The sequence below is a fragment of the Trichosurus vulpecula genome, chromosome 9 (assembly GCF_011100635.1).
Source record: "Trichosurus vulpecula isolate mTriVul1 chromosome 9, mTriVul1.pri, whole genome shotgun sequence".
In the NCBI taxonomy this organism is placed as follows: domain Eukaryota; kingdom Metazoa; phylum Chordata; class Mammalia; order Diprotodontia; family Phalangeridae; genus Trichosurus; species Trichosurus vulpecula.
The window spans coordinates 86,717,555-86,732,863 of record NC_050581.1 but is presented as its reverse complement, the minus strand read 5'-3'; the positions used below and the strand labels follow the sequence as shown (position 1 = coordinate 86,732,863).

The following is a 15,309-nucleotide window of genomic DNA, read 5'->3' as shown; positions in this document are numbered from 1 at the left end:
TGAAAATATGTTTAATAGGAATGTATATGTAGAGCCTACATCGTATTGCATGCCCCTTTGGGGAGGGGGAGGGGGAAGGAGAGAGAGAAAATTTAAAACTTATGGAAGTGAATGTTGAAAACTAAAAATAAATTTAATTTAATATTTAAAAAAAACCAAATTTTTAAAAAAGTACTGCTATAAATTTTTGGAGTATATGGAGAGGACAAGATCAAGTGGATTGTTTTCTTTGTATTCCTAGCACCTAACCCAGAATCTTGCACATAGCGGGTCCTTGACAGATATTTATTGAAGTCAAACCCACATCCTCTGATTTGAAATCTAATGCATTTTCTTTCTTTTTTCTTTTAACATTCTTTTAAAAATTCACTCATTGAAAAAGCAAGCAATATGATACAGATTAAACATGTGAAGTCATACAAAACATATTTCTGTATTAGCCATATCAAAAAAACAAACTAAAAAAGAGTGTAAAAAAAATTGCTTCAATCTGCACTGGGTTCATCAATTCTCTCTCTGGAGGTGGATAGCATTTTTCTTCATGAGCCTTTTGGAATTGTGGATCCCAAATCCTCTTTCACAATTACACTGCACTCCTAACCGAGTGTTGTATTGTTTCTCATATTTTATCGCTGCTTACCAATGGCTCCGAAAATCAAGTGGTCAGGACAGCTTCCACATTGGTTGATAATATACAATACATTCAGTTTTGAGGAAAGGTTCTTTCTACCTATTTCCCGTAAGGGTAAGATAGGAAGGGTAAGATGAAGAAGGTAACTATTTGATATTTGCTTCCAAATTAAAAGTGAATAATATTAATAATAATGGCATTGATTTGTAGCACTTTATATTTAACAAATGACTTTCCATGATGCAGGGCTAATATCATTACCCCTGTTGCATTGCTTAGAAAACTGAAGCTCAAAAAGGTTATTGGTGTGCCTAGAGCTATGACTTGAACCTTGGTCTTATGGTTCCCAATCCATTACATCACACAGCCTCTCTGCAGGTTTTGTAGCACTGATTGTGTTACAAAAAGGGGAAAAAAAGGATTTAAGGGGAATCATTTGGTTTTCAGACTGAAATACAGAGATGAGGGTGAAGTTCAACATAGATTATAGAAACACTAAACTCTTTGATCTTGAGTGGGAGCCATTGGAAGTTATAAGGTCAGTGACATAGTTCCCTAATGCTTATTTGGTTTCTTGTACACTGGGGAAAAATAGGTATTTGTGCATACACAGAGAGAAACACAATACATATACATAGGATCATATTTTGTTTGTGCAATTTATTGGGTTTGAATTTAGAGAAAGCTAACTTTTCAAAATATACTTACAGCAGACAGCTCTGGGTAACATAAATGGGGGAAAAATGTCAAAAACAAAGCTCCAACTTTCCCTTTTCTAAGGTTTGATTCTCTGATGTTTTGTCCCCTTGGCCTCCAGTGTGGAGAAGAACCCCAGTGGTGCTCAGCCATTCCTTGAAGTCTAATTACAGCTGGCCCAGCTATAGTACAGGATGCTTGCTTCTGCCTAGCACCACTAATTAAGGTTTCCTTCCTGGGCTACTTCTGCATTACCCCATCCCCTTCAGATGAGGAAATGATTTGCTATAGCAGTTGGGAAGCAATTGGCTTTCCTGTGTAATCCCTGTGTGGCTGAGTTAGCAACTTGACTTTCTTTGATGTTGCCTTGAGATTCCTTAACTTCCTTTGTATTGGCCAGCAATCTGAAACACAGGAATTTTTTTCCTGGATGAATCTGGTGGACAGTCATATGTCCTATTTACTTACTCGAAGGAGGAGGGGAAATCTGAGGCCTATGAATGAGCTAGCTTCTTTAATTCAGTTTGGCATAAAGACACATCTGTTTGGAATTAATTCCCCATGAGTTCCCCTTGTGGGGGAAGGGGAGATGTCTTTTTCCATGAAGAAAGTGGGGGGAGGGAGAGGCAGTTAACAGGTTAATGGTATTCAAATTGAGTTTAATAGGGTTAATAGTTCACCTAGCATAGTGTCTCTGTTCTGAATATGGTAGGCTTTTTCTGTCTTGGGATATAGACTTTTCTCTGCTAATAAAATCAATATAAGATGAAGAGTAAGAAAGTGGTTTTCCAGCCATAATTAAAATACAAGTGGAACCTCTAGTTCCTCTGTTGTTTATAGAGAGGTAGAGGGACAAAGACAGAATTCATATGATAAAGTGCTTTACAGAGTAAGTGTGCAGTATTTGTTGAAGGAATTAAAAAATGAATGAATGGGTGATGGCCACAGTCAACCCCAGAAAAATGGCCTCCTGTATCAGTAAATTTTTGATATAGCACTTTTTGCCCAAGTAAATCAATATGCTAGATTAAAATTGGTCACAAAGTGGCACTTATTTCTACTGTTATTAATAATAAAATCATGCCACGCCTTTCCTGACTGTTCAGAAACTATTGTTCAGTCACATTGGGAAATGAAGACAAGGTCCAGAAGTATGCATTTTAAATAATTGGCTAACAGGTTCTGGTTAAGCAACCCCTTCTGACATGAGAGTTGAATAGGCTGATTTCACAGCCCAACTGGGTTATATATTAAATAATTAATGCCCCCATCTGCTTCCAAGAGATTTGAAGCAGCTTAAAATTTAAAACAATTTGAGACATTTAAGGAATAAAACAGAAAAGAGATTATCTAAAGAAATGACTAACATTTTCTTTTTTTTTAATCTTACTCATTTTTAGTTTAACATTCACATCCATAAGATTTTGCGTTCTAAATTTTCTCCCCCTCCTCCTTTCTCCCGAAGACAAAGTGCACATTAGTCATATTGTAAAGAAGAATTAGAGCCAATGGGAGAAACCATGAGAAAGAAGAGACAACAACAACAACCACAAAAAGCAAATAGTATGTTCCCATCTGCATATTTCAGTCTTCATAGTTCTTTTTCTGGATACGGATAGCCTTTTCCACCTTGAGTCTTTTGGAGTTGTCTTAGATCCTTGCATTGCTGAGAAGAGCTAAGTCTATCAAAGTTAGTCATTGCACAATGTGGCTGTTAATGTGTGCAATGTTCTCCTGGTTCTGCTCACTTCACTCAGCATCAGTTCATGTAAGTCTTTCCAGGTTTTTTTGTGAAATCTACCTGCTCATCATTTCTTATGAAACAGTAGTATTCCATCACATTCGTATACCACAATTTGTTCAGCCATTCTCCAATTGATGGGCGTCCCCTCAATTACCAGTTCTTGACAACCACAAAAAGAACTGCTCTAAATAATTTTTGTACATGTGGGTCTTTTTCCCATTTTTATGAAATCTTTGGGATACAACCCTAGAAGTGGTATTGCTGGGTCAAAGGGAATGCATATTTTTATAGCCCTTTAGGCATAGTTCCAAATTGCTTTCCAGAATGTCTGGATCAGTTCCCAACTCTACCAACAATGAATTAGTGTTCTAATTTTCCCGCATCTTCTCCAACATTTATCATTTTCCTGTTTTGTCATGTTAGCCAATTTGATAGTTGTGATACAGTACCTCAGAGTTGTTTCGATTTGCCTTTCTCTATTCAATAGTGATTTAGAGCAATTTTTCACATGACTTTAATTTCTTCATCTGAAAACTGCCTCTTCATGTCCTTTGGCCATTGGAAAATGACTTGTATTTTTATAAATTTGACTCAGTTCTCTATATATTTTAGAAATGAGGCCTTTATCAGAGACACTGGTTGTAAAAATTGTTTCCCCCTTTTCTGCTTCCCTTCTAATCTTGGTTGCGTTGACTTTGTTGGTGCAAAAACTCAAATCAAAAATCAAAATTATCCATTTTGCATTTCACAGTGTTCTCCGTCTCTTGTTTGGTCATAAATTCTTCCATTCTCCATAAATCTGACGGGTAAACTAAACCTTCTCTCCCAGTTTGCTTATGGTATCAGCCTTTATATCTAAGTTGTGTTCCCATTTTGACTTAATCTTGGTATATGGTGTAAGATGTTAGTCTATGCCTACTTTCTGCCATACTGTTTTGCAGTTTTCCCAGCAGTTTTTCTAGCATTTTCTTAGTGCTTTGCAAACACTGTTTTATTTAATCCTCACTCAGCTTTTTGAGGGAAGTAGTACAGATATTATTGTTACCCATTTATAGATGAGGATATAGTCCAGAAGGTAAAGTGATTTCATAGAATCTGAATGGGAAGGAACTTCTGGTCCATTCCTTGGACAAGGATCCCTCTCTACATTGCAACATCACCAAAGCAGAACAGCCTCTAGGCTAGTGATGAGGGCCTATGGAATGAGCATGGGCAACACACTGCCTCCCAAAGAAGCGCCATTCTACTTTTGGAAGGTTTTTTTCCCTAAATCTATCTATTATACCTATTCTTACCTAAATCTACCTATTCCTAGTTCTGTGATAAGGGTCAAATCTTATCTCTCATTGAAATGAGGACTTGTTCTGATACCAAATTCCATCCTCTTTCTACTGTACCTGTTATACCTCTCTAAGTCAGGAAATGTTTCAGGCGGGAAAGAGGTGGGTTTGAGCTAAGCATGGATATGATTTAAATAAACCTAGGGAAGAGAGGACATTCCAGGTGAGGTGAACAACATGGACAAAAGGTCTAGAGGAAGGCAGGAAGGAATATGGCATTTTTGTTGGATGAGACAGAGCAGCCTAAATAGAGACAAGGGCATGTACTGGGGAGCACAATAAGCACATTATAGAAGATTTTGGTCTAGGGCTATTTAGGGCTAACAGGTTCTCTTGAACTGGGAAAAAACACCAAAAGCATAATTGGAAGGATTCTCAAAAGTCCCCTATTTCAGACTGTGCCTTAGCAGGAATACCTGATAAGTAGTCATATAGCTAGCCTCTCCTTAAAGACTTCCTGTGATGGAGAACTCAGTACCTACTGAGTCATTCCATTCCATTATTGAATGTGTATTAAATGGTGTATTAAAAAGTTCTTCCTTATGTCAAGTCAAAATTGGCTACTCTTTAGGTTATATCAGTTGCTTTTAGTGTACTTTCTGGGGCCAAGCGTTGGGTTTGAATTTCAATAATTTTAAATAATAAAAATAATAACTGTAATAATTTTTTTCTTTAAAAATATTTTTAAATTAACAAAATTCTTTTCTCTCCCTCCTACTTTCCCCAATCCTTTTGAGGCTGCTGTGTGGCACAGTGTATAGTGTGCCTTGAGTTCATATCTGGTTTCAGGTACTGGCTGTGTGACCCTGAACAAGTCATTTAACTCTGCCTCAGTTTCCTCAGCTGCAGGATAGGCATGATAGTAACACCTACATCCAAAGCTTATCATGAAGATCATTGAGATAATATTTGCAAAGTGCTTATTACTGTGCCTGGCACATAGGATACACTTAATAACGGCTTGTTCCTTTCTTTCTTTGAAAAAAGAAGAAAACAAAGAAGCCTCTTGACAATATCCATAATCAAACAAAACAAATTCCCGTATTGGCATGTTCCAAAAGTATATGTTTCATTATGCATTCATTTCAGTCTTTTGGAGGAGGTTAGCATAACAGCTTACCTTTGTATAGACTTACATTTTGCAAAATGCTTTACGTATTTTTATCATATTCAATCCTCACAACAACCTGGTAAGGTTGTTGCTATGAGTAGTTCACAAATGCAGAAACTGGGCTTCTGAGAAGTAAGGTGAGTGGCCTGTGGTCACACAGCTGGTAAAGTCTGGGGGTAAATTTGAAGGCAGTTCTTTCTGAGATCAAGACCGATGTTCCCTTCACCTTTAGCCAATAGCTCATTGACTCTGTTGGGCAGAGGTCTTTGGGGGCTTTCTGATTCTCTCACCGTGTAAGATGAAGACTAATAACTTTGTTCTACCACCTTTCTACTTAATCCAACAAACATTTATTAAATGGTAACTTCAGGATTATGAAATACAATGTTTCTTTAAGATATAGTTTCAAAGCACCTTCATGCATATATATTTAAGGAAATAGGGAAGACCTTTCCATTGCTTAAATGGCCAACTCTAAATTATTCAGGGCCTTGTTTCAATTTAATTCAACAAATGTATTATAGATGCGCCACAATAGCACAACCATAGAATTTTCAGAGAATCCTCTTACTGGAAGATGCCACAGAAGGATCCAAATTTTACTGAAACTAAGCTGTCGTCGTTTTTCATCCTTCATTTTCATAGATATTAAGAAGATTTTTAAAATGTTTTATGGATGCTTTTTTTCTATTATTTTAACTTTTGATGCCTTCTTGCTCCCATCGAAATGTCTCTAGTAATTTATTACTCTTGTAATAAATAAATACAATCCAGTAAGACAAATAATCTCCTTGGCATGTCTAACAACGAATGGCTCATTTTGTGTTTGTAGTCTATCTCTTTGCAAATAGACTAGAGACCTGCTTCACAGTTAGATAAGGCGGTGAGTAGCATTCTTTCCTCGAAGTCTTCCTTTACATTTATTGAGGTTGTCAAGCAAATTGTTCTCCCAGATCTGCTTATCTGCTTGGTTGTTAAACTTTTCTTAAGCACCAACTAATTGCAGGGCCCTGAATTAGGTTCTAGAAAGAGAGAAATATCCCAGGAGTTATGGTGGAAAGAAGAACCTACATATTCAACTGAATATCAGTTTTTACTCATGGTACCCCTTTTTCATAAAACATAGGGCACAATTTGGTAAATGCTGCTTGTCCATTTAGAAAGCACTTTTACCTCTAGTATCTCATTTCATAGGATCCTAGGCTCCTAGATTGAGAAATCGAGGTGATGTTAGAGATTGTGTAACCCATTCCCATCCTGTTGCCTAGTCCTGTTGAATCTACTTCCACATCTCTCGCTTGTCCACTTCCCTCCACCACCCTAGTTCTGACTCTCATAAGCATTTCAATGTGTCAGCATATCCAAAACAGAACTGCTTATCTTTCCCTCAAAAAAATCCCCTCTTCTGAAGTTCCATATATCTTGTAGAGTTCTCTATGCCGTAAACAGGTAGGTACAGTCCTGGATCTGGAGTCAGGAAGACCTGAGTTCAAATCCATTCTCAGACCTTTACTAGCTCTGTGACCTGGGCAAGTCACTTAATCTCTGTATGCTTAAATTTCCAGAACCATAAAATGGGGATAGTATCAGCACCTCCCTCCCAGAGTTGTGAGGATGAAATAAAGTATTTATTGAAAAAAAAACCTTAGCACAGTGCTTGGTACATAGTAGGCACTTAATAGATGCTTATTTCCTTCCCCACTCTCATGAAGGGAACCACCATCCTTCTATTCAGGTTTGCAACCTTAGAATCATTCTTAACTCTTTCTTCTCCTTAACCCTTCACATCCAATCAGTTGCCAAGCGTCATTGATTCTACCTCCGTGATAGATCTCATACCCATACCCTTCTCTTCACTCACAAAAACACCAATCTGGTTCAGGCCCTCATCACCTCTAGCCTGCATTATTGGTTGTCTGGATATGCTTGTGATTTTTCTAAGGGTCAGTTATTGGAGAGCAGAGGTCACGTGATGCCCAATTTGGAAAGCTAAAAATCATGTATACAGTAGTCATACTGAATTCTGGTTAAACTGGTGGAGAAAAAGGGGGAAATTATTGACTAATGTGCAAAATATAAGATTACCTTAGGTTTTATTCAATCAGTCAATCACTAGAGTCCTTACAATGTACAGAATGCTCTGCTGAGCATTGAGGGAGATAACAAAATTTCAGTAAGACACAATTCATACCCTTGGGAGCTTACTATCTAGTTGGGAAATAAGTAGCAGACAAATATAACTGTAATACAGAACTACATAATCAATCCATTTGAGAGGTATAAAATAAAAGTGTCATGTGAAGTCCAAGAGGGGAAGGTTGTTATTGACAAGGAAGGATCAGGGAATACACATTTACTGAATTCTTAATTCTGTTCAAAACATTTTGAGGGATAGAAGGCAGAGGTGTCGAAACTCAGGAATGTAGCCAACCAGATTACAATGTAATTGGCAAATGTTTAGCAAAATAAATAAAAATACAGCACAACATAGTTAATGTTAATTTGTGTTATTCTGCCACCAAGCAGGGATCTGTTTCTATTTGAGTTTGAAACCACTGGTACAGTGTGGTTCATGTTCTGTTAATAGGGACAACTTGGTTATATTCTCTTCTCATTTTGGAAAAGAGACACCGTCATTTGTATTCCTTCTCTGGAGCCTTGTACAGTGCTGGGTCTTCATTAAAGACTCAGGGAATATTTCCTCATTGCCTTGTGGATTAAGTTAATGCGTTTCTTGACTTTCCTGTAAAGTATCTATGAGACAAGGGTTTCATAAATTGAGTTCCCTTCTAAGATCAATTTGCTATTCCTAACATTTCTCCTTCTCTCCACAATCAGGTGAAAATGAAATCTTTGCAACCCTGCATGATATTGCAAGCAAGAATAAGATCTGGAGATCCTACATTGGCATGGGCTATTATAACTGCTCGGCACCTCAGGTCATCGTCCGGAATTTGTTGGAGAATGCAGGATGGTAATGTATTTTCTGAATAACAACAAATTAGCAATTCAGGGAACACCTTTGTCATTATCATTTTATTTTTAAATTTAATTTTATTATTTTAGATGAACAAAATTTTATTTTCTCTCCCCATTTTCTCCCCTTTCTCCCACTGGAAAAAAAGGAGAGAAAAAAATCAAATATACTTAGTAAGACAAATCAAATTCCTGCATTGACCACTTATAAAAATATGTCTTATTCTATATCTTGACTCTGTTGCCTCTTTTCTCAGGAAGTGGGCAGCATGGTTCATCCTGAGTTGGACCTGATTGGTCATTGTAGTGACCAGAGTTCTTCTTTCAAAATTATTTTTCTTGCATAAATGACTCTCCTGGTTTTGCTCATTTTGCTTGGCATCGGTTCATACAAGTCTTCCCAGGTTTCTCTGAAAGTTTTTCATAATCTTTTATGATTTGCTATTTCTAAGGAAGATGGTGGGCTGTGATTTGATAGAGCACTGGATTTAGTCAGAAGAATTAGGTTCAAATCTCAACTGTTTCCATGTTAATTCTGCGACCTTGGGCAAATCATTTCATGTATTTGAATCTGTTTTATCATTTATAAAGGCAAAGGAGATGGACTAAATGATCTGTAAAGTTCCTTCTCAAAATCCTATGGCCTTAATATAAGAAGAGTGGATGATTGACACCTTATATATTGTTATTTGAGAGACTCTAGAACTGTCCCCCCTCTCCCCAAATATCTCTCTTACCCAATTATTACTCTGCTTAAAATTCTTCAATTAGAGATTCTTTCCTTTGAGTCTTATGCCTTTAAGGATTTCTTTGAAAATGCAAAACATCCTCAGAAGAGTAAGACATGCCGCTGATTCATACCAAGTTGATAGTGATCTATCAGACCCTTCCCAAGGGAGCCAGAGGATCTTGGATACTGGTTTTGGGTTGGGGGAAAGAAAGGGAAGGGAAGGAAGTAAGTATTTATATAGTACTTACTATCTGCCAGACGCTTTGCTGAGCACTTCTTATTTTTTTACAAATATTATTTCATTTGATTCTCACAACAACTCTGCTAGGTAAATTTGAGGTGTTATTATTATCCTCATTTTACTGTTGAGGAAACTGAGGCAAACAGGTTTGCCTCAGTGTCACACAGCTAGTAAGTATCCAAGACCAAATATGAACTCAGGAAACTTAGCTGTGGACCATTCAGCTCTCCCTCTCTACTGTTGAGAAGAACCTTTCCCCTGGTCTACTAATCTAAATTCCTTTGGCATGGCTCCTCTGAAGGCTATGATGGGGTACTATGCTTCTCTACTACCTAAGCGATTAGTAGATTAATGGATATAAGACATCCTTCATAGAGGAAAGTGGCTTTCTTATTTACCATTGGTTGGCAATACATTTTGGGTTGTTTTCCAGTTCATAGGATCAATTCTCATGAACTGTATCAAATCCTTACCCATATATATGGGTGGATCCATCTCTATATCCACCCCCATTCCAGTGAGAATCAGAGCTTCATAACTGAGAGGGAAAACATAAGAGACAGTAATTGAGTTGAGCCATGAATGAAGAGAAAGAAAGATTCTCTCTAAGGTCTCAGTTCTAACTCCTATGATCCTATACTAAAACAACAAATGTGATCATTTGGTCTGTTTTTGGTTGTTGTTTGTGACTGTTGCCATTGATTGTTTCTGGACATCAAAGGGGTATCTTTAAATATTAAGCCTGGTCTCATGATGTGATCATAGTTATTAATCATTTAATACACAACACAGCTGTAATTAGGATTGGGTAATGGTGGCTTTGGTTTTGTCCCAGGGCACTGAATATAGAGTGCTGACAAAAAGCACAGTCCTGAGCTGCATAAGCTCCTACACTTTTATCCTTCTTTCTCTTTCCCTCTGTCTCATAGCCTCCTGATAGTGATCTTATACAGGTTTATCAGTCTCTACTTCACCCTAGGGGATGGTGCCTCCAGTCCTATTCCTCAAACCAAAGTAGCATTTTGTGTTGCTTGCCTTAGGCACAAAAATTCCTAGTTATGGCCCTGATATAGAAACTTCCATTTTGGTATACCCAAGTGGCTTGGTAGTAGCTATTAGCTCAACATGCTCTTATTAGACAGGCATTTTTTTTTTTTAGGCTGGAGAAGTAATTACAGAAATATTAGGTTTTAATTAGCTATCTGAAATGGTAGTTTTTAGAGAGAGAGAAAGAGAGGGAGAGAGAGAGAATACAAGAATGTGCTGTTAAGGGTTTCTTCTTGGCTGTTTCTTTGAATGGTAGACCCCAAGCTTTGTCATAAAAGCAAATGGCTTGCCTTTTTCCTCCAAAAAAAATCCATCTTACCAAGTACAACAAATGGGTTGTGCTAGTTCAGCAGTCTTAAATCCTGGCCTGCTGTATTTTCTCTGCCTTCTAATAGAGATTATTCACCACATTGCTAGCATTGAGTGAGTACCTTCACTTATTTTAAACTGACATTTCAGAGGCAAATGACATTGTCTTTTGCCTGCCAGTCATGTCTGGTTCTGTGCATCTCACAGCAGGTCACCCTGCTCTCCTAAAGCTCAATATAAACTGGATGACAATTTTGTACTGTGAAAGGAGGTGGAGTAGCATACTTGCACATGTTTCCTGATAGTCTTCGCATTATCACAATTCTGAATGGTTTCCATAGAAGCAGGACTAACAAATTCCGGTGACGTGATGTGAAAATAAATGAATAGCTTGGCCTCAAAAGAATACAAATATTTGGCTTGCCAAAAAAATACATCAAGTCTAATATTTTATATTATGGAAATCCAGTATTTCAGATGGTAAAAGCTTTGTAATTTTAGTATCTGACACAAAAGAGTATGGGAGGGGGATTTTTCTTTTGAGCTATTTGGCTCTTCTATAATTTTGCTTCCAGGATGGCAGCCGGGTGTTACCAGTTATGCCTTGCTGCCTGTCCTTCCCAATTCTAAAGGAAAGCCTAAGGCAGAATGATGGGGAATACTGATTACTTTAAAGTAAATGAGGATGCTATATTGAGTGTCTGATGTTTCAGTGGAGTTTATTACAGACTGACTTTTTATGTGTGTTGCTTTTTCTTAAAGCCAAAAACCTATTTAGGAAGCAAAACAGGGATCTTGTAGGCTACATTTAAATAGCCTGTTGTATATAGGAATAAGAGGCCACAAACTCAGGTTCTTATTGATTTTTGTTTTGCTCTATTGAAGCAGCTTTATCCCCTAATTAAAAAGTACACATGCCTGTGGGGTCTACTGCAAATTTTTCTGTAGAGTTATGCTAAAAAATTGGATGAATTCAAGTAATAACGTAAGAAACTGAGAAAAATTTGACTGTCCTTGGATCTGAGATTCTTTTGGGCAATTTGTGAGATTAAATATATTGTCTACTTGAACAACTCGAATCCTTATACTTGAGTATAAGTAATTTTAGTAATTTTTTTAAAGAAAAAGATGTATGGTATTTAGGGCTTTGGGGAGAAAGTTTCAAATGTTTTTAAGAACTTTAAGATTTGCTAAGTACTTTCTACCCTGAGATATGAAAATGAGAAATATAAGCACCCGTTTACTCAAAAGTGTTTTTCATCTTGAAAGGAGGCTTTCAAATACTGTTAACTTCATGCCAATTAGCAGAAACTCAGGGCCCAAACTATGTAAAATTAAAATCCAGTTGAGCATAAGGAAATAACAAGTAAGCTAGGGCAAATTGACTTTGTTTAAAATTAGTCTCTTGTGAAAACCAGTGCCTGGTACACAGTAGGCACTTAAACCTTCTTGGGTCGGATTAGAAGGAAGGAGGGAAGAGAGGTTAATTAGCCATATTAATGAAAGTTCCTGTTTTTGTGATAATCAAGAATTGAGTAAAGTTACACTTGGTCCACGTAAGTATTTTTATTATAATTTCTTATTTTATACTTTAGAAGGGAATATATGGCTAGTATCAACATTTTTTCATGCAACTCCTCTTTACACCTACTAGGGTTGCATGCAACCATTATATGGGAGGAGTGCTTTAGATGCATACATTTGTATACATTTAATGTAGGAGACTTTATGAATTAGAAAAAAATTGAATTATATAATATTTCATTTTGTGGCTTTCTTACTTTTAAGAATTTATTCCAGCAGAGTTTAGTAGGGGATACTGGAAACCTCGCCAAAGAGACGTGTATTTGACATTGTAACATATCATCCATGTTTTCCTGATCCTTTTTTATCTTCTTGATTGTATATTTAACGTGAATTTGTTGCTATTATTTCTGTCTCCAACTACATGTTTGTTATTAGTGTATACTTTGGTTCTGTGTTCTTTTCTCTATCACTTTCTATGTTTTCCTATTTTTCTTTGAGATATTCACTATTTTATAGACCATACTTTGTTCAGCCATTCCTCAACTGATGGTCCTCTAGTTTTGTTTCCAGTTATTTTATGTTAGAAATAATGCTATTGACAATATTTTATGTCTTAGTTTCCTCTAAGTCAAAGCTTGCTGTTAATTCTTAAAAGCCCACAACCTTAAAACAAAAAAAACAAACACAAAAGCCTTGATTCTCTCATTTCATTTCCTCCTTCTCCCTAAGTTCTGATCCTTCATTCTCTAGCTTGTCCCTTTCTCTGCAGCTTATATCCTGCCCCCTCAGTTCCTGAAGAGTTGCTGCATTGAGGTTATAGTGGGTGATGTCTGAATTGGGAAACTATGATTGATACTAGTGCACCTCCTTTTAAACAAAGGAGTAAACTGTGGCCTAGAGTGGTGTCATGACTTGCATGAGGTCATACAAATGTGTCAACTGAAGTGGGATTAGAATCAGGGTTTCTCTACTCCCAATACAGTGCTCATTCCATTACATAGTTCTAGAGAATTATCTAATACAGCCTTCTTAAACTTTTTGGTTCTTTACACTTTTAAAAATTATTGAGGGTCCCAAAGAGCTTATTTTTATGTGGGTCATATCTATCGATATTATAAATTCTACATTATAAATTAAAAGATACGTTTAAAAATTATTAATTTATTTAAATGTGTTAACAAACATATTAATGTAATAACATGAAAAATGTTATTTGAATGAATGAAAAAGGAAAAATACATTTCTAAAACAAAAATTAGTGAGAAGAGTGGCATTATTTTACATAGTTTTGTAAGTCTCTTTAATGTCTAGTTTAATAAAGGGCATCCGGATTCTCATCACTGCTTCTGCATTCAATCTGTTGATATTTTGTTTTTGTTTAAGTATATGAAGAAAATTCAGCCTCAGATATGTAATTGAAAAAGAGAAAGTATTCAAATAGGTAAATAATCTTAGTATTATTTATGAAAATAGTTTTGGCCTCATGAACCCCCTGAAAAGGTCAGGCTTTAATGGATATTTTGGGAATGACATGTGGTACGTAGTAGAACACTGGACTTGGAGTCTGAGGGCCTGGGTTATTTGCCTGGCACCAGTTACTTAACCTCTAACACCCTCAGTTCCTCTTAAAAAAAAATACTACTTGAACTACCTACCTCCCAGGACTTTGTAAAGGGTTACAAAGATGTAATAAGGGCAAGTAACAATGTGACCTCTTTTAGCTGACTAGTAACATCTTGGCCTCAGGGTTTCTCCACTGTTGAGTTTATAGTGAAGGTGCATTCAGGAATGGCCTGAATTATATACAGAGACATAAACTTTTTCCTCAGCAGGTTTCTCGTTGTTAGGGAGCCATTCTTGGTTACACAAGGGCTTTCTTTAGAAGTAAAGAAACATCCCACTGTCTTTGAGGGATCTTAGAATCTTTACAAAGATCCTTACAAAAGGTAAAGATACCAAGTGTACTGGTGGAAGGCAGGGTGGGGAAGTTCAAAATGCAAGATGTAAAGGAGAAAGATCTGTAGGCTGTTCAGAATGGGCAGGTTTCCCAAGGTCTTCTCAATTTCCATTTTCATTCTGAGGCCAAGTGTGGGTAGGTATATTCCTTCTTTCAGTCCTTAATGTATGTAGAAGACAGTGCTAGGATATTCCAGTTGGTGTTGGGGTAGGGAGGGGAGGGAGAAAGAAGGACAAAATTGAGATTAACTCATCTCAGGTAGCCTCTGACCCCAAGGAGCCTTCGATCTAATCTAATGCAAACATATATGCAAAGCAAACTATATACAGGATAAATCGAAATAATGGAAAGAGGGAATCAAGAGGGCTTCCGGTAGAAGGTGGGATTTTAGTTGGGCCTTAAAGGAAGCAGAGGAGGGTGATCCAGGCATGGGAACAACAGCCAGAGAAAATTCCCAGAGCCAAGAGGTGGAACATCTAGGAAGCCAGTGTCACTGTGTGGAAGAATGAGGGTAGGGGAATAAGGTGGATGAAAACTGGGAAAGTAGGAGCGGCTGGGCTCTGGGGGAGGTTAAGTAATTTACTCTGGGTCATATATCTAATAATTGTCTGTGGCAGGATTTGAATTCAGGTCTTCCTGACTGTCCAATGCTCTATCAGGGAAAGATCTAGGGAGAATTTCAGTTGGACGTTAAAGGATGAATAGGACTTTGGTTATTATTCAGCTGTGTCTGTTCTTTGTGACCCCATTTGGGGTTTTCTTGGCAAAGATACTGGAGTGGTTTGCCATTTCCTTCTGCAGATGAGGAAACTGAGGCAAACAGGGTTAAGTTATTTATTTGCCCAGGGTCACACAGCTAGTTAAGGGTCTGAGATGAGATTTGAACTGAGGAAGACGTGTCTTCCTGACTCCAGGCCTGGCCACTGTACCCCTAGCTGCCAGGACTTTAGTAGTCCTAATTTTTAGTTTTTCCCCTTTTCTTCATCCCCAGGGAACCCTA

The 15,309-nt window shown here is 37.2% G+C and overlaps 1 protein-coding gene across 1 annotated transcript in view; it reads left to right on the top strand.

Moving 5' to 3' along the window:
* Positions 1-15,309, top strand: part of GLDC (glycine decarboxylase) — a 105,487-nt gene that overhangs the window by 20,173 nt on the left and 70,005 nt on the right. Inside the window, exon 3 of the mRNA XM_036737710.1 lies at positions 8,361-8,496. Within this exon, the coding sequence (XP_036593605.1) occupies positions 8,361-8,496 (136 nt within the window). The remainder of the gene's footprint in view (positions 1-8,360; positions 8,497-15,309) is intronic.